The 24,086-nt window shown below is 41.8% G+C and overlaps 1 protein-coding gene across 1 annotated transcript in view; it reads right to left on the bottom strand.

Moving 5' to 3' along the window:
* Window positions 1-8,989: 8,989 nt before the first annotated feature.
* Window positions 8,990-24,086, bottom strand: part of CPM (carboxypeptidase M) — a 70,323-nt gene continuing 55,226 nt past the window's right edge. Inside the window, exons 5-8 of the mRNA XM_015566544.1 lie at window positions 23,125-23,295; window positions 19,767-19,919; window positions 13,743-13,891; window positions 8,990-11,582 (exon numbers count right to left, since the gene is read on the bottom strand). Coding sequence (XP_015422030.1) covers window positions 11,340-11,582; window positions 13,743-13,891; window positions 19,767-19,919; window positions 23,125-23,295 — 716 coding nt within the window. The 3' untranslated portion in view covers window positions 8,990-11,339. The remainder of the gene's footprint in view (window positions 11,583-13,742; window positions 13,892-19,766; window positions 19,920-23,124; window positions 23,296-24,086) is intronic.

The following is a 24,086-nucleotide window of genomic DNA, read 5'->3' as shown; positions in this document are numbered from 1 at the left end:
CTTATGGGGCAGGACTTGCTTCAGTGGGGCTTTGGTGATCACTGAGTCTGCCTCTTGCGTGTCACTTATGGATGTGAGGAGTTGAAATCTGGTATCTGACCACTGGGTACACTGGCTCCTGGATCTCCAAGGAGGTGCAAAGTCAGCTGCTGGGTATCCCCACCCAGCAGGAGCTACAGCAAGATCTGCAGATTTATCCTCTTTGTTTGGAGTTTGGAAGTTTTGGAGCTCTCTGACCCAGCTGCAGTTTGTTAGGTTAGGCTCTGCTCTTGGCGCCTCTGCACTTCCTCCAGTCTAAACTGGATCTCCAAGGAGGTGCAAAGTCAGCTGCTGGGTAGGTCCACCCAGCAGGAGCTACAGCAAGATCTGCAGATTTATCCTCTTTGTTTGGAGTTTGGAAGTTTTGGAGCTCTCTGACCCAGCTGCAGTTTGTTAGGTTAGGCTCTGCTCTTGGCGCCTCTGCACTTCCTACCCAGTCTAAATGCGCTTTTTTCTTTCCTTCTAGTTGTAGAACTTCCACTCAGCCAGCTTTCCTGTGCTGCCATCTTGGTTCTCGTAAAATAACTGTTTTAGTTTGAATAATAGAAAAGATAAAAACTTAACTGTCTGACCTTGCAAGCTAGCTGTCTAACGTAATAGGCAAATACTGATAATAATTCCCATATGCTTATGCCAAGTGTTTGTTCATTATGTATCTAAGATTACAAACTGTCTGCAAAAATAATGTACACAGAGCTCTTTGTAAAATCTGTGGACAAAGAGCTCCAAAGGTATAAATAAGGAAAACTTTCTCTATGTCTTTGGAAGACACCTCCCTCTGAGCCTGCATGTAATAAAGACTCCTAACTGAAAAAAAAGAAGAAGAAATTATCATAGTACATGTAAATTTATTTTGTGTTGTGTAATTTCCCTACTTTGAGAGAGGGAACATTTCACTTCTGTTTATATTTTATATTTAAGTTTTAATGTAATTTTAATTGGATATATAGCTCATTCTTTACCCTTGGCCCTCATTTTAATAATAATTTCCACTTTCTTTTAAATGAGAAGTGTCTGATCTTTTAAAAACATACTTTAGAGATTCAAGATGGTGGCAGACTAGGTGGATGTTAACCACATTCACCTCCCAGTACCAAACTGCAATTACAACCGAAATATAGAAAGATCAACCTGAATAATCAACTGTGCAGAAGTCTTATAACTTACAGAAGAAGCCACATCGAGACAGAAAGAAAATGACTGACTTCAAGAAACCACCAGCCCTGGCCAGGAGCATTGTCCTATACATCAAAAAGTTGTGGGTTCGATTCCCGGTTAGGAAACATACCTACGTTGCAGGTTCAATTCCATGTAGGGGTGGAATAAAACCAATGTTTCTCTCTCACATTTTTCTCTCTTTCCCATTCATATGCAAAAGCCGCTGCATACAGCTTGGGTGGGGTTGTAAGTTGGGTGGAGCAGGGTCTTGGAATCACCAAGGTGGAGCAAACAGCAATGATTGCCAGTCAGCCCTGTACCGGAGAGGTCCCAGCACAGGAACAATGACCACTGAGAGCACCTTCATCTGAAAGAAAGGTGCATCTCATGTTCATGCCCTGATGCCATTTAGTCCAGTTTCTCCCTGTATGTGTCTGGGTCCCCCAAAGTCTCACCTGGAACTGGAGTTCAGAACAAGCTGGAACTTGTATCTCCCTCCCAATTAAAAAAGCAGCACACCTGGGTGCCAGCTCGTTCCGTGCCTCTGAACCTCCTACCAGTCTCAATGTGCTTTCTTCTTTATCTCTCTGGTTGTAGTACTTCCACTCAGCCAGCTTTCCTGTGGTTCTAGATGATAGTTGTTCTGTCTTTTAGTTGTAATTTTGATGTGATTGTGAGAGGCAGCAAGTACAGGTGTTTACCTATGCCGCCATCTCGTTCTCTCCCCAAAAATTTATTGAATGAATAAAAGCACTAGGACTTGAGTCCTGAAGTTGGCATTATAACAGACACAGTGGGCCCCAAAGCCAGGCCAGGATTAGCTGTTGGCATCATTTAGTTTATTTTAATTATTTTTAATAATATTTTTATTGATTTCAGAGAGGAAGAGAGAGAAACAACAATGATGAGAGAGAATCATCAACTGACTCCTGCATGCCCCACACTGGGGATGGAGCCCAAAACCTAGGCATGTGCCCTGACCCGGAATCGAACCGTGATGTGGTTCATAGGGTGACAATCAACCACTGAGCTACTTTGGCCAGGCTGGTATCATTTGGTTTAGATTTTTATTTTTCATAAGGGTTCCAAAGACACTGATTAGTGTGTAGGTTTGTGACGATAATTGCAAGATATGTGGTATATTGTGAGAGGTTTATAGTCACACTTTCTGATTGGTTAGATTCTGAATTGAATTTTGCTTTAATATTTACAAAAATTTCAGCTTAAAAAATATCAGTTATTTAGATTGTGGTTATATTGTTTAGGATATTTGCCAACTTTCAATTATATATAATAGGGATTTTTTTTGACATTTACAAGTGATGCTTTAAAACAGCAGTTCTCAACCTGTGGTTTGCGACCCCTTTGGGGGTCGAACAATCCTTTCACAGGGGTCTCCTAAGACCATCGGAAAACACATATATAATTACATATTGTTTTGTGATTAATCACTATGCTTTAATTATGTTCAATTTGTAACAATGAAATTGGGGGTCACCCCAACATGAGGAACTGTATTAAAGGGTCGCGGCATTAGGAAGGTTGAGAACCACTGCTTTAAAAGAATAAATATCTAAAAGCATCAGTACTCAGAAGTGTTGAATATGTTAAATTGTAAAATGGAGTATAAACAGAATCTAATAAAAACCAACAGAAAATAGGACAAGAGCAGTGTGAAGGTACAGCCAGGTAGAAAACACCATGTAGGTAATGTACTTGGAATGATATCTTTAAAAATAGTTAGAATAATGCTATTTGGGATAAGAGAACCATAATAATTGTTCAATTTTTCCATTACTGTCATGTTAGGTGAATTTCATTCATTTTTTGGCTCAATTTTAGTACTCTTGTGTGTTTTTTATTCACACCCGAAACCAGGCCACCCCCAAATTAGGCCTTTTTTCAAGAATACAGTAATATCTGCCTAAATTGACTTCACTTCCTTTGGCCTCCCCCATTTTTTTGTTCATTTATGGGGGAAAAATCATTAATTTCATTGCCTGTTGGGTATTATCTCAAATGTTCTGCCTGGTCATTTTAGACTTCTAGAGCTCTATGAAACAGGTGCTTTCTTTTCACCATAATCTCACCGTTTTTAGTGCAACAAAGTTCATTTGCATCCTGACTCTCCCAAGAGTTTTAATTTTCATTCTGTAGAGTGGGAAGAGCTAAGTTCTAATAGCACTTCTGCTACTTGCTCAGTGCCCTCAGAATTAGAGACAGTAGTGCATAATAAAGCCTAGGATGGGGTCTGGCAGGTATTAAGGACTTCCAATAAATCACAGTTGTTTAATTTCATCGCATCCATTCATGACTACTACTTCCAAAACTCAGCTGAGTTAACCCTTTTTTCCTGCATTGTTTCAACTCAGTGCTCTTCACATTCGCTGATGTGTTTCTTTGTACTCTCCCACAGCAGATGAATGTGACATCCTTTCATGTCACCTTTCCTCAGGTGCCTAGTCTATGCATTGTGTGACAGTAGGCATTCAGTAAAGGATACTGATTGGCAAGGAAAGCCACTAAGCAGTTTTTCCTAGTTTATACTAGGAAAAGAGGCAGTTTACAAAAATTCCTAAAAATAAAGAAACTGTGATCTTTATTTTTTAAATATATTTTTACTAGAGGCCCGATGCACGAAGATTCGTGCAAGAATGGGCCTTCTTTCCCCTGGCTGCTGGCTTTGCCTTTGCTCTGGCCCAGAGACACCTTTCTGCCTTGGCTCTGGCCTGGAGCCACCTTTCTGCCTTCCCACGCTGCCCAGAGGCCTGGAGTGGCTGGGGCGGTGTGGAATGCCTGTGTCGTCACCATGGCAGTGACACAAGTGTCCTGCCCCATCCCTGGCCACTTGGCGCCTGTGTATGTAAATTAACCTGCCACCTTTGTTGGGTTAATTTGCATACTCACTCCTGACTGGCTCATGGGTGTCATGAAGGTATGGTCAATTTGTATCTTTCTCTTTTATTAGTGTAGATTGATTTCAGAGAGGAAGAGATAGAAACATCAATGATCAATCATTGATTGGCTGCCTCCTGCACAGCCCCTACTGGGGATCGAGCCTGCAACCCAGGCATGTGCCCTGCTGGGGAATTGAACTGTGACCTCCTGGTTCATGGGTCAAAGCTCAACCATGAAGCCACACCGGCTGGAAACAGTAATCTTTAAAAATTAGTATGGTGTCAGATTTGTAACAATTGGGACACCTTTTCTTTTTTCTTTTCAATTTTTTTTAAAAAATATATTTTATTGATTTTTTACAGAGAGGAAGGGAGAGAGAGATATAGAGAGTTAGAAACATCGACGAGAGAGAAACACCGATCAGCTGCCTCCCGCACATCTCCCACTGGGGATGTGCCCGCAACCCAGGCACATGCCCTCGACCGGAATCCACTGAGCCAAACCGGTTTCGGCTTTCTTTTCAATTTTAAATCTTTATTGTTGATAGTATTACAGATATCTCCCATTTTCCCCCCAATTGCCCCCTTCACTTGGTTCCCACCCCACCCCAGGCCTTCACCACCCTACTGTCTGTGTCCATAGATAAGGTCTTTGATTAACCTCTTCCCACACACATCCCCTGCCCACCTGCAGTCCCCTCTCCTCTGAGATTCGTCAGTCTGTTCTATGCTTTCATGCCTCTGATTCTTTTTTATTCACCAGTTTATTTTGTTCATTAAATTTCCTGTTTATTTGATTTTTAGATTCAATTGTTGATAGATATGTATTTGTTGCCATTTTATTGGTCACATTTTTTATCTTTTCTTCTTCCTCTTAAAGAATACCCTTCAAACATTTCATATTTGGTGGTGATGAACTTCTTTAACTTTTTCTTGTCTGTGAAGCTCTTTATCTGACCCTCAATTCTAAATGAGAGCTTTGCTGGGTAGAGTAATCTTGGTTGTAGGTACTTACTATTCATCAGTTTGAATATTTCTTACCACTCCATTCTGGCCTGCAAAGTTTCTGTTGAGAAATCAGCCGACATTTGTATGGGTGCTCCCTTGTAGGTAACTAACTCTTTTTCTCTTGCTGCTTTTAAAATTCTCTTTTTGTCTTTAGCCCTTGGCATTTTAATTATGACCCAGTGATCCTGCTTCTAGGCATATATCCTAGGAAACCTGAAACACCAATCAGAAAGAATATATGGGGTTGGGAGGGGCAATGGGGGGATAAGGACACATATGTAATACCTTAATCAATAAAAAAAAAGAAAAAAAAAGCTTCTTGTAGACAGTTGAGATGATGTACTATGATGATTTTCAACAGCCAACTCGAAGTTCTAGAGGTATGTTTTTTCTTAAGTGCAAAACTCATTTTTCAACATTTAAATAGACGTTTATATGTACATAAAAGTTCTTAAAACAAAAACAACAACAAAAAAGAATATATGCACCCCTATGTTCATAGTAGGGCAATTTACAATAGCTAAGATCTGGAAATAGCCCAAGTGCCCATAGTAGATGAGTGGATAAAAAAGCTGTGGTACATTTACACCATGGAATACTATGCAGCAATAAAAAAGATGGATTTCTTACCTTTTGAGATAGTGTAAAGCAGTGGTTCTCAACCTTCTGGCCCTTTAAATACAGTTCCTCATGTTGTGACACCAGCCCTAAAATTATTTCCGTTGCTACTTCATAACTGTAATGTTGCTACTGTTATGAATTGTAATGTAAATATCTGATATGCAGGATGGTCTTAGATGACCCCTGTGAAAGGGTCATTCGACCGCCAAAAGGGTCGCGACCCACAGGTTGAGAACCACTGAACTGTAACGGGACCTGGAGATTATTATGCTAAGTGGACTAAGCCAAGAGAAAGACAAGTATCACATGATCTCACTCATACGTAGAATCTAATGAACAAAATAAAGTGATGAACAAAGTAGATGCAGAGACATAAGAGCATGGAACAGATTGATGAGTCTGAGGGAAGGTGGGGGTGGGTGAGGGAGAGATTAATCAAAGAATTTATACACTTATATGCATAGCCCATGGACACAGACAACAGTGTGGTGAAAGCCTGGGCGTGAGGGTGGAGAGGAGGGGAAATAAGGAGGACATCTGTAATACTTTCAACAATAAATTAAAAATAAATAAAAACATGGTCTTGAAACATTTTGAAAAAGATTGTGCCTTGTTTTTGGGGGTGGAGTCGGGATAGGAAGTAATGGATGCTCTGAGTTGCAAATTTAAACATTGAAGTCTATCTAAAATATACCAGGAAATTTCTGCAAATGAATTCTCTTTTGGAAATAAGAAAACTGTTCCCAATTTATTTTCTAAATTGAAAGGGTTATCACTTTTAAAAATTGGGACCTGTAAATTAGCTGTTTCCTACTGGCCTTTTCTCATTTAAACTTAACTTTTTTTAGCATGTTTCCGAGGGCAGACATACTCAAGCCCAATTTCTCTGTGACTAGAAATTTGTATTGGGTTGCATGGACATAGGGTAAGGGCTATTTTCCAATTCCTGTAGGAGGCAAGTTATAAGTATGCTCTGTGTTTCGAAAGTACTTTATTATTTAGGACATTTATTTATTTATTTATCAATTAGGACTAAAGACTTCTTTCTATGTCAGCATTTCCCGAAGTGTGTTTGGAAATCTAGAAAGTAAGCTCAAAGTGATGGTACTGGGCTAAATTATGTATGAATGGTTCTGTGGCTAAGTGTGTTTGGGAAATCCTTTTTCTTTGTTGTATGATTTCTCAGACCTTTTAACTACATTCCTGTGAATTTTGCAGTTGTTTTGTTTTGTTTTTACCAGAAGGCACACTTTTCATTATCTACCCCATGGTACAAATTAATTTGGAATATAACATTAGGATGAGTATCCTGTATAATAAAAGCCTAATATGCAAATCAACCGAATGGCAGAACAACTGGTCACTATGATGTACACTGACCACCAGGGGGCAGGTGCTCAATGCAGGAGCTGCCCCCAGCCCGCAGGCCCCAGGCCAGCCAAGGTGGGTGCCAGCATATCCCCACCCCCCCGCCCCAATTGCACCAGAGAGGGAGGTGAGCAGTGGCGGCAGTGGGTGGTGCCAGGCTGGCCAAGGCAGGTGCCAGTAGGGGGCCCGCCCCCAATCACCCAAATGGTTGCCCCACAGATCGGCCCTGATTGCCGACCAGGCCTAGGGACCCTACCTGTGCACGAATTTCATGCACTAGGCTTCTAGTATATCATAAAGTTATGAAAGAACTACCTGGGCTTCGAAGAGTTATAGTATTGCTTCATAAAGGGTCATTAAATCTGGTCTTTACCAGTCTTTATTCAGTGGTAATCAGTTCTCTAGTATGTGGACTTTGTTACACTTGTGTAAGTATTTGTTTTCAAAGTAATGTAATGGAAAGAAACAGCATCCATGGTTTACATGAATATTAATTTATTGAGAATAAGATACATTTTAGATTTACTGAGTTCAGAGGTAGTCATGGCCAATACCCAATAAAAGTTTACATTCTTAATTTGTACACTTAAAGTTCTTAATTAGAAAGTCACTGAGAAAACTTCAAAAATCATTTAGAGATATCTATAAAAGACTGTGGAATAGTTAATATGCTAAAGCATAATAAAAGTTTGTAAGTAATACAGTACAATACCTGCTTGTTGGTGACATAAAGTATATAATCAAGTTAGACTTTCCCCAAACTTCTCTTTTAGGTGTTATTAACTTTTTTGTTTCTCTTTAACCATTTTCTCCCTCTCTCCCAATCTAAAGTCATGAGGAAGGTATAAGGGATCTGTCATAAAATAGGCATTAACTGTGTTTTCACTGTGTACAATAAGAATCAAAAACTTCTCAGGGAGCAACTTATCCTGTTGCTGTGAGACAATATGCTAGGCTCATTTTTCTGGATTTCCAAGGAAACGCTTTTTCCAATCAAATGCCAGATATTTTTACTTTCTACAGGTACAACACGCAAAATTGCTTCTGGAACAAAACATCAAGTACATCCAACAACTCAAGTCTGAATGTGGTAAATGAGGCACCAAAATTAACACTGACACTTACCTGCAGGGATTTAGCAACATTTCTTTAAAGACTCGCTCATGTTTACATAATTCGAGTACCTACATCAGAAAAACTGTTACTTCATGCAAGTTTCCTTAAGTGTAATTAAATGATCATTCTAGCTAACCGATGTTTCATTTGTTTTCAGACCAATTCTGTTTGTATCTGAGGCAAAAGACTTGGTCCTGGATAAGTTACACAGCCTTCAAAATATTGACCACTTGCGTGTTAATTATCCTTCCTCCACCTGGGCAAGCACCAAAGACAGCACCAGTGCGGCTCTCACACTGCCGCTTCTTACACTGCCGCTTCCGACAGTCACAGAATCAGGCAGGCGGAGGCCCCCATTTTACAGGTAAGGAAACTGAGTGCGGGGTGGGCTTGCACCCGGGGCTCCCACCTAAGTATCATTTTACTGCCACCTGCTATCTTTTCTTCTATCTTGAAAACCTTTACCATATCGGTTTCTCTATGAAAGGAGTTATATTTGAAGTTAGAACCTGAGGAGTGTAGGAGGGTGGGAACAGTAGGGAAGCTGTTCTGCAGGGAGATGTGGGGATCTGTTCGGAATTCCATAGTTGTTTCTCCTCTTGGACACTTTACTGGATTAGTGGAGGGTGTAGCTATACTAACTAACTCTTGCGGCAAACCGTAGGGCATTGCTGAAAATATGTACCCCAAACCTGCTCAGAATTAAGTTCAGGTTTGGCTTGGATTTGGCTTGGAGATTATTTTAATTGTTTTGCTCATCTCTAAATAATTTTGATTCTGATAAAATTTCTGATTTTAAAAACATTTCCTTAACATTATGGCTCATGAACCAATTCAGATTTTGGTTCATGTTTCTTCAAAAATTGCTACCATAATTTTGTTAATCAATGTTACCCTAATAAATTTAATTTAAAAATTAACAATAAAAGAGTAAAAAATAAGATTAAAAAGGCAAAAAATTTGCTGTCTTGGGAAAGGAAAAGTTAGAACTCAGAATGCCCGCTTGAAAAATTCTTTAGGGCTTAATGGCAAATCAAGCCAAATTTCATATACTTTTATATGTAATATACCAAATCAGTTTCTGTAATATATTAACATATGCTTTCAAGTATAATAAGTTATGGTTTATTTAAATAAAAATGATCAAGATATTTAGGTTATTGCCAGATTTTAAAGAAGTGAGTAAAAGATTATAAATTTTGTTTATATTAAACATGTATGATTTTGTATAGACAGAATAAGCTTGGCACAAGAATAGGTCCTAAATGCCCATGTATCTCCCATTCATGTATGGTTCTCAAGCATTCACCATGTTCCAAGCCAAGTATAGTTTCATTTTCTGTTTGATACTTCCCCTTATATAATGTTTTAAGTTAGGTTAACTGTCATTATAGTGGAGAATAAATGCTTCATATTGAGTACTAATGATAAAAATTTTGTTTTCCAATAATAAAAAAGGTAGCCTTAGAGTTAATAGGTAACATACTTTTACTATGAAGCTTAGGATAAATGCAAAGTCCAGTAAAAGCACCGTATTTGAATTTATTTCTTGATACATACATGAAAACACTCTTCTGTCAGCATTACTAGGAACCAGAAATCGCCAAAGCATGGGATCTAGTTTAACTCAAAGCCCTATACAGTTTCTGGGAGAGACTGGGAGTAGCAGATTGCTGGAAACCTTTGTTCATTCATTCAATTTCTAATATGTTCTCTGAGGATATAAAAATGCATTTTTCAAACAAATTAGCCCCTCGGTCCCAAAGAGCTCACTCTACTAGAGAAAACTCGTACCTGGAAGTAGAAGATGATAACACAGTGTTGTAAATCCAATAGTAGAGGTAACCTGTTCTATTTGGGGAGCAAAGAGGAGGGTTCCCAGATTGACTGGGAGGAGGTGAGATGGAAAGGAATGGAATGATGGTCAGCAAAGGCTTCCTGGAGGAGTCGATGCCTGAACCGAGTTGTAAAAGAAGGAGGAAGAAAGAAAAAGTGGGTCAGAATGGCATTCCAGGCACCGGGACACAGCAGGACATTAGGTGTCAGTAGGTTGTTGGCTTTTGTTTCAAAGAGACCCCCTTCCCCAGTGCCATGTGGAGGATGGATCTGAAGAGGAGGAAGCTGACGGTACAGCTGTTGCAGTGGTGCAGGTGAGCTGTGACGGCCGGAACTTGGCAGTGTTAGTAGTCCTGGAGGGAGGGTAGAATCGATAATTATAGTCTTTAGTGATTGATGGAATATATGGGATGACAGAGGAGGAAGAAGTATCAAGGAGAACTCCCAGGTTTGGTGGTACCAGGAATTGAGACAGGATACAGGAGGAAGAGCAGCTCTAGGGAGAAAAGTATGTTCCATTTTCGCATGAGTTTGAGGTACCTCTGTTCACATCCAGGTGGATATATATCCAGTGGGCAGTTGGATGTGAGTCTGAAGCTCAGGCAAGAGGCTAGAATTACACATTTGGGGGTTATCAGCATGACAGGACTGTGGCATCCAGGTGCAGAACGGCAGGGACACTTAAATGACCATATTTTTGGGACTCTGTAAGCAACACCTTATCATCCTATTAGGCCCATATTTTCTGGGGCCACTGAGACATGGCTGCCTATTTTCTCTCATATTTCCTTAGAGCATTTGCAAAGCAAAATATTCCCAGTCTTGTTATCATTTTTCCCTGTCCTGAGAACTAACGATATATGGCACTATCTCTTCATATATAGCACTCATAGCAAGGTCTTGTATATGATAGGTGTTCAATAAATGTTCATGTTCATTGCTTATATTCATCTGTCTCTCTGTATCCAGAATTAGCTTCTTTTTTTTCTTCTTCTTCTTGCAGGAGCTTCATTTTTGCTCCTCAAGTTTAACTTCTTACAAATTTCTAAGATGACTTTAAAATGAAGTGTAAGTGGGCAGTACTTGATAGGTGGGTGTCTTCTATTCATCATCAAAACTAAATCATTTCTTTCATTATCACCACACATTTCTCGTTACAGGATTTAACCATTTGTCTTCTTAGGGAAGGACGGTGGCGTTTGGCCAGTTGTCTCACAGAGGGAGTTAGTTTGCAGTAACCTGGCATGTGTAATCCCTGATTCCAGGTGGTGATGGGGTTGAGTTTCACATTTTGCTTTATTTGAACAATATGTGAAAAAGAGTCACTAAGAGTAAAAACAGGCTAGGCTTTGTTGCGGTTGAGTGGCTTGGCAAAATACTGTACAGAGGAATCATAGGACATGAAGGATTTGATACTAGGGTAGAATCCAATTGCCCTCTGAGTGGAAATACAATATCCTTTTTAAGAGCACTGAAGTCCTGGGTTTTTTTTGGGATAATCACCTTTGTGAGGTGTGGCTCTTGTCCAGGGACTGTAACCTGAGAAGAAACAAGAAACAATTATTTGAGTGATTTCAGATGTTTTGTGGTGCAAACACTAATATCCACCACTCAAATGCTGCCTTTATGAAACACATAGAACAACCTGCCGGGCCTCCCAGGCTAGTAACCACTTCAGTTCTGCTCATTGAAAGAGTTACCCAATGTCTGTTGCTATGGACCATAGTTGTTAATGCTGTTGCCAAGAATTACAAAGTGAAATACAGACAGGTCCTTCATCATGAGGTGTCAGTCAGCAGCAGGAAGCGGTGGACTGATCCTGCCCCATCATTTTCATGGAGATTAAAGGTAAAGAGCTGTTTCTCTTGTCCCAAGTCTGTACTTAATATCCTGATTGGGTATCAAGATCCTTTGTAAGTGGGGTTATTTTCTTAATTTATTCCATTTCCTTGCAGCTGATCTAAGTGCTAACAAGTTTACTGTTTCCTTATAAAGCTTTAATTTTACCTGGGTTTGTTCATGTGTCTGGATCTTTAGCTAGACTTTTTGTTGTTGTTGTTGGAAATGATCAGGAAAAATAAAACAAATGCTAAACTAATTATAGATCATGTCCACGGAGAGATGCTTTTAATATATATGGTGAAGAGAGAGAAGAATGGGACATTTACATAACCATTAGTTAGTATGTATTTTAGCCATTCATTTCCATTTCCAAAGTCTAGCCTTGCAATCTTGTCCTAGAACTAGTAGGTAAAGCCAACACGTACTGTATTGGTCTAACTGGAAATGAACTATTCATAACTATTCTGTAAAGGTGTGGCTTACTTATGGGATTACATAAAAGTAATTTAGATTCACTACAAGGAAACCCCCTCCCCCCATAGAATGGAAATGTCACAGCACATGACAGGAAAATAAAGCGCCTTTTTTATACAAAGAGTCACAGTGAGTTGAGGTTTCCAGCTCTAGCCACTCAGTAGAAGGAGAGATTCTTAAAAGGATTAGCAATTGATGAGCTCCGCTGCTGGGCACTGTAGGAATAACCTGTGGAGCAGGGAGGCTCTGAATTCTATAGTTTTATAAACTGAAAGCCATGCCTTTATTATGTCCTAAAGATGAAATAATGAAATGCAAAGCCAGTTTTTCCTACAGAACAGACTACCTTCTCCTAGGAGTAGCTCTGCTCAGAACAACTGCTACGCTTGACATTAGACCCACTAAGCAAAGTGGAGAATCTTGAATTTTTTAGAGGAAAGTCATATCATCAAAGAATAAGAGACACAATCTGGACAACTAAATCAGACACTTATTCATTTAGTTCATTTACATAAGCTTACCTGGGCTCAAACCAGTGCATGCTTCCTACCAGGAAGAAATGACTCAGAAACGTGCATCTTAAATTGAAATGAAAACCTGAACTTTTACTTGCATTGGTTGGAAAACTTATCATTTGTTTTTGAAAGGTCTGCAAAATATGTCTATCGCTTAATATAGTGCTAAATTTTGTGCCTCAAATTTTACTTATAATGAATCCTAAGGAAATTGTATCCAAATATATTTTTTAAAGTATATTTTCATTGATTTCAGAGAGGAAGAGAGAGAGAGAGAGAGAGAGAGAGAGAGAGAGAGAGAGAACAGTAATGGAAGAAAGTGTGTTCCTGGATTGATGAGAGAGAATTATTGACTGGCTGCTTCCTACATACCCCCTGCTGGGGATGGAGCCCACAACCCAGGCATGAGCCCTGATGGGGAATCAACCAACCTCCTAGTTCATGGGTCAACGCTCAACCATTGAGCAACACTGGCCAGGCCAAATCTATTTTTTAATAGCAGAAATGATGTCTCATGAAATGGGCATTAAAATGGTATTTCATAAAGCTTGCAAGTACTCTAGCTACATTGTTTAATTATTATTAATGAGGTTTCTTTTCTTTTTTATCATAAAAAGTATCATAAGAAATAGGATTTAGCCTTTATTAAAAATATTAACTGCCAGTTGGGAAAAAAACAAGTTTTTTTTGGTTTGTTCCTATCATGCTCACCTCTCTCAGTCCCGGCCACAGGCAAGTCTGATGTTGTCTATTCCTTTGTCCTCATGTACTACTTTTGGACTTGCCAGACATATTTTATATTCCTTCTAGGGTAAGTATTGTGAATTTTATAGTATTTTAATACCAATAACTAGAACTGTGTACTTACATTTAACGTATATGAGCCAGGCAAGAGAAGGAGGTAATACTCTCCAAATTTGTTGGTTTTATAGGGGCAGATATGTTTTCTGTCTTGGACTTCTACAATTACATTGGGTAATGGATTTCCCTTTTGATCAAAAACTTGACCCTTTATACCTGTAAGACAAAATGAGAATTAAATGTTAATACTATGTATAATGGCATATGAAAAAACTTTATTGTAATTACTTAAGTAAAATATGCCCAATATTTATGAGCTGTTTGAGTTAATAAAATGTTTGAGAAGAAAAACTTTTTAAAAAATTGAGATATAATTGACATATAACATATTAGTTTCATGTATGCAACATAATGATTTGATGTATGTATATGTTGTGAAATGATCACAATATGTCTAGTTAACAGTTACAATTTTTTCCTTATGATGAGAACTTTTAAGATTTACTCTCTTAGCAAATTTCAAATTACAATACAGTATTCTTAACTATATTCACCACACTGCACTACATCTCCAGGACTTAATTTATTTTTGAACTGGAAGTCTATACCTTTTGACCCCACATTTCTCCCACCCCCTGCCTCTGGCAGCTACCAGGGTGTTCTCAGTATCTCTCTGTCTGACTTATTTCACTTAGCATCACACCTTCAAGGTCAATCCATGTTGCAAGATTTCACCCTTTTTCTAAGCTGGATAATATTCCATAGTAAATATATACCACATTTTCTTTACTCATCCGTTGATGGACACTTAGGTTGCTTCTATGTCTTGGCTATTGTAAGTAAAGCCGCAGTGAACATGGGGGTGCAGAGATCTCTCCAAGTTAGTGTTTCCCCCTGAAGTAGAATCGCCAGATCATACAGTAATTCTATGCTAACTTTTTGAGGAACCCCCATGCTGTTTTTACACAGAGACTGTACCAGTTTACATTCCCACAAACGGTGTAAAAGGGCTCCTTTTTCTCCACATCCTCGCCAACACTTGTCATTTCTGGTCTTTTTGGTAACAGCCATTCCAACAGGTGGGAGGCAATACACTTCATTGTGATTTTTGATTTGCTTTTCTCTGATGATTATTGATGTTGTGCACCTTTTCATGTACCTGTTGGCTATTATTCTTCTTTGGAAAAATCTCTATTCAGATCCTCTGCCAATATTTTAGTCACATTTTTTTTTGTGGGGGAAGGAGAGGGTGTGGAGATACTGGTAACTAGGAGGGAGGTGAAATGATGATACCTGCCAGTCTCCATCTATGGAGAATATTTCAGTAGGTACCTAGATGTGGGTTAAATTAGAGGCCTGCCCCTTGGGTTGAAGCTTTAAGACAAGCAAACAGGCTTCTTTCAAAGAGAGACCGGGCATTTCTCAGTTGGCTGTCTCTGCGGGTGGACAGCCAGGTGAGTCTTATGAGGCCTCTAAGAACTGTTTCTTAGTTTTCTATATCCTTGTGGGTCTCATGGATGCAATACCCTCACCTTTCAAAGTTAGATGTTTTGGGGACTCATCTCTCTAGTGTACTTCTTAAAAGATGGGGTGCCAGATGTGGGGTTCAAACCTTTCACACCTCAGGGAACAGAGTTGTGAGTTCCTTCCTGATTGTGGGTGCTGTACTTGGAATAAGGGTTATGGCGAGATTGTGTCTCAGCTTCTCCAAGAGTTTCAATGTGTGTTTTCTTTTTCTCATTCATTCAATATGTAGGAGTCTGTCAGGTAGTTTCTTTCAGAGGAATTTGTTTCATTTGTAGCTGCAGATTTGGTGTCTGTGGGAGGAGGCGAGTTCAGGATCCTCCTACATCACCACCTTGATCCAGAACCCGGTAAACTTATGTTTAATGTAATTAAAATACAATCAAGCTACCAATCTGATTTACAGGATAAGTATGCTATATCAAAATTAGAAAGCATAAAATCCTAAATCCATTCCTGTCATTTTCAAGATGTTTTCTCAGTCACCAAACTGCACTGTGACTTTGCCACAGGTAGATTCCATAAAATCCTAAACAAAACTCAACAACACCAATGTATTACTTTACAGCAGGGTAATTAGCTATGCAAGGGATTCAATAAAGTCTTGCCATAAGGCAAACTACATGGGTAACAAAATTATAATCACAGGGTTACTTGGGAGCATGGAATCGATTGATGGAGTCTTATCATTACTAATAACTGAATATTCATTGATCAGTTAGTATATTTCAGGTTCTATGCTAAGTGCTTAATGTGCATTTTCTCATTGAATCCTCACATCAACTGTATGAGATAGGCAATGTTATTACCACAGCTTTACACGGTGAGGAAACTAAGGTATTGGATTATTCAACAACCTTCTCAAACTCACATAACCAACTACATGGCATAGCCTAGTTGTGAGTCCATGCTAGTCTCCAGAGCCCACACCGAACCAACACCATACCCCTTACCTCAAAATTTCAGAACTATGGCCCTAACCGGTTTGGCTCAGTGGATAGAGCATCAGCCTGTGGACTCAAGGGTCCAAGGTTCGATTCTGGTCAAGGGCATGTACCTTGGTTGCAGGCACATACCCAGTGGGGAGTGTGCAGGAGGCAGCTGATTGATGTTTCTCTCTCATCAGTATTTCTAACTCTCTATCCCTCTCCCTTCCTCTCTGTAAATAATCAATAAAACATTTTTTTAAAAAATTTCAGAACTATGGTTAGTTAATAAAAGGCCATTTACATTTTAAACTCTTCTCATTTTAAATCCTATATTTCACATTCCAAATCTAGAGACAGTTCTTCAAGGTAGGGTAGGCTGGGGTATTTGAATGTCACTGTTGCTGAACAAACACAGAACATGCTTAAATATGGAGTTTCTATTGGAGGGAAACCCCATACATCAGCCAAATAAAAGCTGTCTTCATACCTTACATGTCTTTACAATATTCTGTCCAGGCACCATCAAACCTTTCCTTTAGAGGGGAGTAATTGTTTTACCAGAACACACAATTTATTTTTATATGTTGAAATTGAAATATTGGAGAAAGACCAGTAGCTCCAAAGAGATGCAGAGAGAGCCAGTACTATTACATCAGGGGAAACAAAAAAGTAAAATTCTGGAAAAAGCTCAGATAATAAACAAAGAAGAATAAAATCTGAGACAAATCTGAAAACGAGGTAGAGAAACGTAAAGCTCCCCTTCCCTTGGAAGTATATCAGCTTCGTGAATGAGAAGCCTGTGTCTGGCAAGAACTGGAACTGCATCTGCCGGGCACAATGGGTGGGACTCGGAGACGGCGTGTCCACTCCCTGTTCCCACGGGTGACCAGTTGCCACCTCCTCTGCATCGGGTGACAGATTGACAGCTATCTGTGACCCACAGGCTTCTGGAACTCAGCACGTACCAGATTCTCTTAGGACAGGTTGCTTAGGTTTCTGGGTGCTGTGGGCCATCCCCCAAACCTCAGGGTTCAGGTCTGCTTTGGGGAGAGAGGACAGCAACAGGTAACACTGTGTCCTGCTCATCTTTGCTTCTCCCCAGAGAGGGGGACAAGCATGCCAGGCCCCTAGAATCAGACTCGCCCTCTTTTGCTATGCTGGCCTTGAGGTCTGCAATCCCTATTAAAATACGAATGGCGTTCTTCTCAACTAGAACTAATCCTGAAATGCATATGGGATCACAGGAGACCCTGAATAGACAAAGAAGCCTTGAGAATAAAAAGGGGGAGGGATCACGCTTCCTGATTTCAAACTGTACCAAGAAAGGTATAATTATCAAAACAATATGGCCTAACAGATATAGCTCAAGGGGGGAGAAGAGAGAGCCCAGAACGACTGGAACTGCATTTGGACAAATGGCGTGCTCAAGGTTTTACACGGGCAGACGACAAAACAGCGTGGGCCTTCCTGTCCTCTTGGCCAGGCCCCTCTGAGGCTTCAGGCGGGTCAAAATCTGAGGCATCTTCCTTAGCAAGTGGTGAAACTGTACCAGCGAATGTGACGGACAAATACCAACAATTTCCTTAAACCAGAACAATACCAAGAAGGAGGTGTTTGCTCCCATCACCCACAAACAAAGATATTCTTTGGCTGCCTATTGGGCACCAGTATGAAGAGAACCTTTCTTTCTGTCTATCAAGTAACAATAACGACACTGTATCAGTGTTTTGAAATAGGGTTTCATGTTAAGCTAGAAAAAAAAACAAAAAACGACACCTCCGTGTTAAACCACAAGGGGGCAGGGTTGGTGTGCTGATGAATACATTTTTAAGTGAGTTGTGCATATCTCATTATAGAGCCAGCCAGCCAGATACAGATTCTTTATAAGACCTCATGTAAAGGGGCTTGTACGCCTTCCAAATTAATAATGGCAACAGCTATGCTATGGTTTGCATGCTATCGAACAGTTTACAAAGCCCCTTCACTGGCAGTGTTATGTCAGCACGATGAGCTCCTCAGGGCCTGCCTTAATTCCGTGCTTGGTAAGTAACCTCAACAAATTCCAAAAACAGGGGTGCAGCTCCGTGGAGCGCAGTGCATGTTCAGTGACCCTCCGCCGTTGATGCTGGTGAGGAGGAATTTTAGAAAAGAATAGGCAGCGTACACACTAAAGGGCCGATACAGTCAGAAATACAGTAGAAAAGTTAAGCTGGTATGTGTCTCATGAGGAAAAATCAGTGGATAAATACTAGAATATTAAGCAAGAGAGCATCCGAAGCAAACTTTGATGACAATTAGAAAGGAGAAAGGCACAATAATAAGCTTAATAAATGTTATGCCCTGGCCAGTGTGGCTCAGTGGTAGAGCATGGGCCTGTGCACTGAAAAGTCTCAGGTTTGATTCCTGGTCAAGGCACATACCTGGGTTGCGGGTTTGGTCTCCGGTCCCGGTTGGGGGCATGTATGGGAGGCAACCAATCTATGTGTCTCGCTCACATCAATGTCTGTCTGTCTGTCTGTCTGTCTCTCTCTCTCTCTCTCTCTCTCTCCTCTCCCCCCCATCTCCCAGTCTCTAAAATTCAAATGGAAGAAATATCCTTGGGGGAGGATTAACAATAAGTAAATAAATGGTATATGCTAGTGAAAAAGAAAGATGAAATTTTGTAGCATCTGCCACAGGGAATCGACCTACCTCATATATGTCTTAGCTAGTTAGACACAGTCCTGGGAGGTCACCAGTAACCTCCGTGTACTCATGTTGGGCAGGGGGCATGGGAATGGGAAAATAGGTATGAAGGTGGGGGGCACCCATTTTTTGGATTAGTGGTCAAGGAGAGCTCTTAATTCTCCTTGTACTCAGTCCTGTACCTCTGTGCTTCTTACTTTTCCTTCCTTGGTAGCAGGTGGGAAGTTCTGAATGGAGAAAAGTAACTTTAACTCTGGCAATGAAGAGCCTTCCCCACCCACCCCGCCCAGAGACACAGGCTGTCAAATGAGCTCCAGTGAACTGTGTGTGACACCATCACCACCATCAGTGGGTGTATCTGGATCCGCAGTGTCGGCATCCCCCGGGGAGATGCTAACCATGCAGGACCCACGGAATCACACATGCCCTGGGCGGGACCCGGAAATCTGTGTTTTAACAAACCATTTGGTCTGTGATCAAGGCCAGAGAGCTGTCAAAAAACGGGCTGGGAGGATGCCCGGTGCCAGGCCATTTGGCAGCGTGAAGGGTGGGAGCGGTGACAGCTAACGGTGCATCAGATGTTCTCTGAGTCTGTGACATGGCCTGGTGGGTGACAAGCAAACTTGGCTCTTTTCTAACTGGGTGATGATGTAACAACCAGTTTTCCTGATCTTTTCCCAGCTCTCCAGGTCACTCAACATGTACAATGAGAAGTACTCGATATCACATCCCCACTTAAAGCAGCATACACCATACTTTCTCTTACATGAACCTACAGGCGCTGCATTTCTCACATGCTGCAGACGCTCACGCAGAGAATTTTAAACCGTTAGTTGTGTACGAAAGTGGGGCTGGACTGAGAAAACACAAATAGGGGCTTGCATTTTCTCAGCCCAGAGGTTCTGCTAGGTGTTATATTTTGTAACAGGAACTAATCAGGAAATCGTACAAACCTAGGTGCACCTGTTTTATGTATTCAATCAGCGAGGCTTTGTTGGAATCCCAGAAGAACGGAAGCTTCTCCTCGCGAGGATATTTACAGCATGACAGCTCCAACGTAATTTCAAAGCACTGGGCCCAGATGTAGTTATAATCCTGCATTCCACCTAAGCACAAGCATAGTCACTATTTTTAAGATCTAAAATTGGAGTGGAGCCAAGAGTCCCAGCCCTTGAAGACCAATGAATCAGACAGTTGCACGGAAAGTACACGTAAACAGGAAAAGGTGAAGTTGGCATATGAGCATATAAAATCAGGGTTTGGCAGCTCAATACCCAGGCATGACCGGGCAACCCTAAATCTTCCCATATGGGTAACCAGATCACAGCTGATTGAAGTTCAACTGTGCCTAAAATTAAGTGAGGGGCAGGGGAAGGGTCCTAGTTTGTAATCATACATTACTAAAAGGATGCTTCAAATTATCTTTCTTTCCTAAATTACATTTTAAACAGATGTACACTACAGTGACACTTCTTTAAAAATATTCCTACAGCCGCAGCCGGTTTGGCTCAGTGGATAGAGCGTCGGCCTGAGGACTGAAAGGTCCCAGGTTCGATTCTGGTCAAGGGCATGTACCTTGGTTGCGGGCACATCCCCAGTAGGGGATGTGCAGGAGGCAGCTGATCGATATTTCTCTCTCATCGATGTTTCTAACTCTCTATCCCTCTCCTTTCCTCTCTGTAAAAAATCAATAAAACATATTTAAAAAAATATTCCTACAGCCCTAGCTGGTTTGGCTCAGTGGATAGAGCATCAGCCTGTGGACTGAAGGGTCCCTTGTTCAAGTCCGGTCAAGGGCACACTGCCCAAGTTTTGGGCCAATGAGCGGGTGTGGGGGGGGGGCGGAGCAGCAGATCAATGATTCTCTCTCATCACTGATGTTACTATCTCTCCCTCTCCCTTCCTCTCTGAAATCAATAAAAATATTAAAAAATTTTTTTTTAAAGCTAAGTAGTACACTAATTTGGAGGAATAATTATGGCCAACATTTAATGAGTGTTCACTATTGCTAGGTACTGCCTAAAGAGCTTTGTATCAACTCATCTAAGCCTCAGAGCAATTGTTACCCATATTTTACAGATGAGGAAACTTGGTCAGAGATGGTGAGTAACATGCCCAGGGATTCTAGCCAGAGGTGACAGACCAGGGCACAGGCTCCTGCTCGAGCCGCCATGCTCTCAGCCATGACATCAAGCTGTTTCTGGGAAGGAAAAGGTGCTGTGCTGACTCTCGAGAGGCAAAAGGCCCAAGCACTCCTGCTCCGGGGTTGCTGGTACCCACACTTTCCAGTTCTTCTCTCTGGAGAGCCTGTTTTCAATGGGTTAAAATCATATTTCATCTTTTCTAAGATGCAAAACTTTTCATATTTTAAGATCTCTGAATTGGGATGTGTCTAAAATTTGATGGCTAAAAAAATATCATTGTGCATTTGGTTTGGCTGGAAGCATTTCTTTCTTTCTTTCTCGGTAGTATATTTTACAATCAATGGCATTTTTGATTTGATGAGATAAAATTTAGTAACTCTGAAGGAAGTAGTTACTGCCAGATTTTAATTTGTTAGACTTGATATCTGCCCAATAAAATATATATTCTCAACTCCATCAGGGTATTTGGGAAGTACTAAAGTAGAAAAAAATTTCATGCTAAAAAAAATGGTCAAAATAAATCAAAATATTATTTGAATATTAAATAGTATCTATTTAGGTTCAGATTCCAGCCAGGAAGAATGTCTCTGTCCTTTCTATTTTTTTAAAATAGAGTTTTGTATTTCTCTGACCTCATTTTCACCGTGAAATAGAAGAGGGGAAAACATGGAGAGAGAATCAAAACAAAAGCGCTGGGCGGATGGCTGTCTCAGGTAGGCAGAACTTTAAGGTACAACAGGTGTGCAGAGCACGGGGACTGAGATGCCAAGTGTGCGGAGTGTGTGCACCTCTGGACAGGCCGGCGGGCCTGGCTGCCAACCACCCAGGCCAAGCCAGAGTGCTTTGTTTCACGCGCCTTACAGTAGCTGGCTCTGCCTGCCTTTTCCTCCGGAGGATGCACAGCTCACACACAGGCACCCTTGGAACAATTCCTGGCAGCAAGGTTGGGTTCCTCTCTAATTTCCCACACATCTGGATCTGCCCGGAAATGTGCACACAGCGTATCCCAGGCACAGCTCTGCCGCTGGGCAGGAGGGGCCCTTTGCTCCCCGCGATGAGCAGGGATGAAGCTGGAGCCCCGAGCTGGAGTGGGGAGGCTGTGGGACAGAGCAGAGAAGTCTGGGATGTCGTGGTGTCTAGCTGGTCCTGCTGCCTAGCACTCGTGGTCTATGCTTATTTATCTTACCTGGAAAGCTGGAGCAAGCCACCCAGACACCGCAGTGCCAGTGTGTGCAAGACTTCTGATACCTCTGCACCCGGAGGAACAACCGGGGAAGTGGCCTGTGTGCAGAAGCTTGCAGCTGGGAGGGTCAGGCCAGCCAGCCTGGGAGGGGGCACTTTCCACTGAGGCCATGGAAACCCGCTCCAGCACCGTTTTCCCTCTCGTCCCTCCATCCTAGGTCCCTATTATCTCTCAGTTCCCAGACTGAGATGAGTTCTCTGACATCCCTTATATCAGGGTTTCTGCTTCTATTATTCCTTCTGATAGAGCACCCCCCCCTCCCATGTTCCCTACCTGGCAGTCTCCTCCCCTTCCCTCCCTCACTGGCCAGCCTGTTCCGAGGTTGGAAAACTGGAGGCCCCCCTCCCACTGCATCCAGACTGAAGAGTGTTTTGTTTAGCTTGCAAAGCGGCTTTAACACCATGAGCCCTCATGTCCGAATCCAGCTGGTTGTATCACCTGGAAGATCTGGCAGCACTGGGACTCGCTGTGGCCTGACAACAGTTCCCTGGCTCTAAGCCACAGCTGTCCCATCAGATGAGATGGAAGCATTACGTTTCTCCAAGGTCTTTCCCACTTCCTCCTGTGTTTTGGCTCTACACCCCAGGGCACTGTACCTTTTCTCAATTCTATTTTCATTTTAATTATACTGCCATTGCCATGACTTATTTGCATGTCACTCTTCCCTATCAAACTGGGGGGAAGAGCTGTGACCTGTTCATCTTTCTTGGCACACCTCCCTGACTCATCGTAGAAAACGCTGAACAAGCATCTGAGTGAGTGAAGGCGGCCCTGGCAGTGAGGAACATGTCTGAGCATCTCTCTAACGGCCATCACCCCACTGCTCTCTGAGGGAAGGGACCGCACGGTGCCTGACACACATGACAACCAGCTGGTAGCCCTGGTGCAGGCACTAGGAACTGGTAGAAAAGGAGAGAAACTCACCTTTGAGAGGATACCAAGAGTACCCATTTGTAATCCCGTTCGGGAAGTTCATTTTGTTTTTACACTGATCTCCTTTCTTCATGTTGACATTTTTTGAGGCGTAGGCATTTGCAAGATATTGAAAGACATCATCATCGGGGGTCAAGCTCCGGGAGTGTAACGTCCCCGTTGCTGCAAGTGAAAGACAAACCAAGACCACGTGCTGACATCAGGGTCAGAGGCAGCACACAGTGCCATGAGCAGGAACAGCAGCACTTCACACTCAGAGGCTCTCATTGCTTAGAGAGAAATCCTCTACCCACGTCCGTGAATACCCCTCCCCTTCCTTCCTACTGTGTAATGAGCACACACGAGGTGACAGCACACAGAATAAACCATCTATAAATCCAAACTCCTCCTCCATCAGCTAAATAGTCACTCTTGCTGATTTCTGGAGGTCGGGCAAGTTACCCCTGGGTAGGGGTTAAATGAAACCGCTGTCATATTTTAGGGCCTGGGTATACCTCATCCTGCAGAGTTTTAAGAGGAGTCAGCAATTACTACTCATACTAGAGGCCCGGTGCACGGATTCGTGCACCAGTGGGGTCCCTCGGCCTGGCCTGTGGGGATCGGGCCGAAACCGGCTCTTTGACATCCCCCGAGGAATCCTGGATTGCAAGAGGGTGCAGGCCAGGCCAAGGGACCCCACCAGTGCACAATCGGGACTGGGGAGAAACTGTGGGAGGGCTCCAGGGCGTGTCCGGCCCACCTTGCCCAGTCCTGATTGGTCAGACCCCATCAGCAAGCTAACCTACTGGTCGGACCGTCTGCCCCCTGGTGGTCAGTGCACATCATAGCGACCAGTCAAACGGTCGAATGAATGGTAGGACACTTAGCATTTTAGGCTTTTATTATATAGGATGATTAGCAAAGAAAGATAAGTTGTTCTAGTTTTATTTTCCCTTAGTTATGCTGCCGTTTAT

The sequence above is a fragment of the Myotis davidii genome, unplaced genomic scaffold (assembly GCF_000327345.1).
Source record: "Myotis davidii unplaced genomic scaffold, ASM32734v1 scaffold982, whole genome shotgun sequence".
Taxonomy (NCBI): Eukaryota; Metazoa; Chordata; class Mammalia; order Chiroptera; family Vespertilionidae; genus Myotis; species Myotis davidii.
Note: the sequence above shows the minus strand (reverse complement) of the source record. Positions and strands in the feature narration are given on the sequence as shown.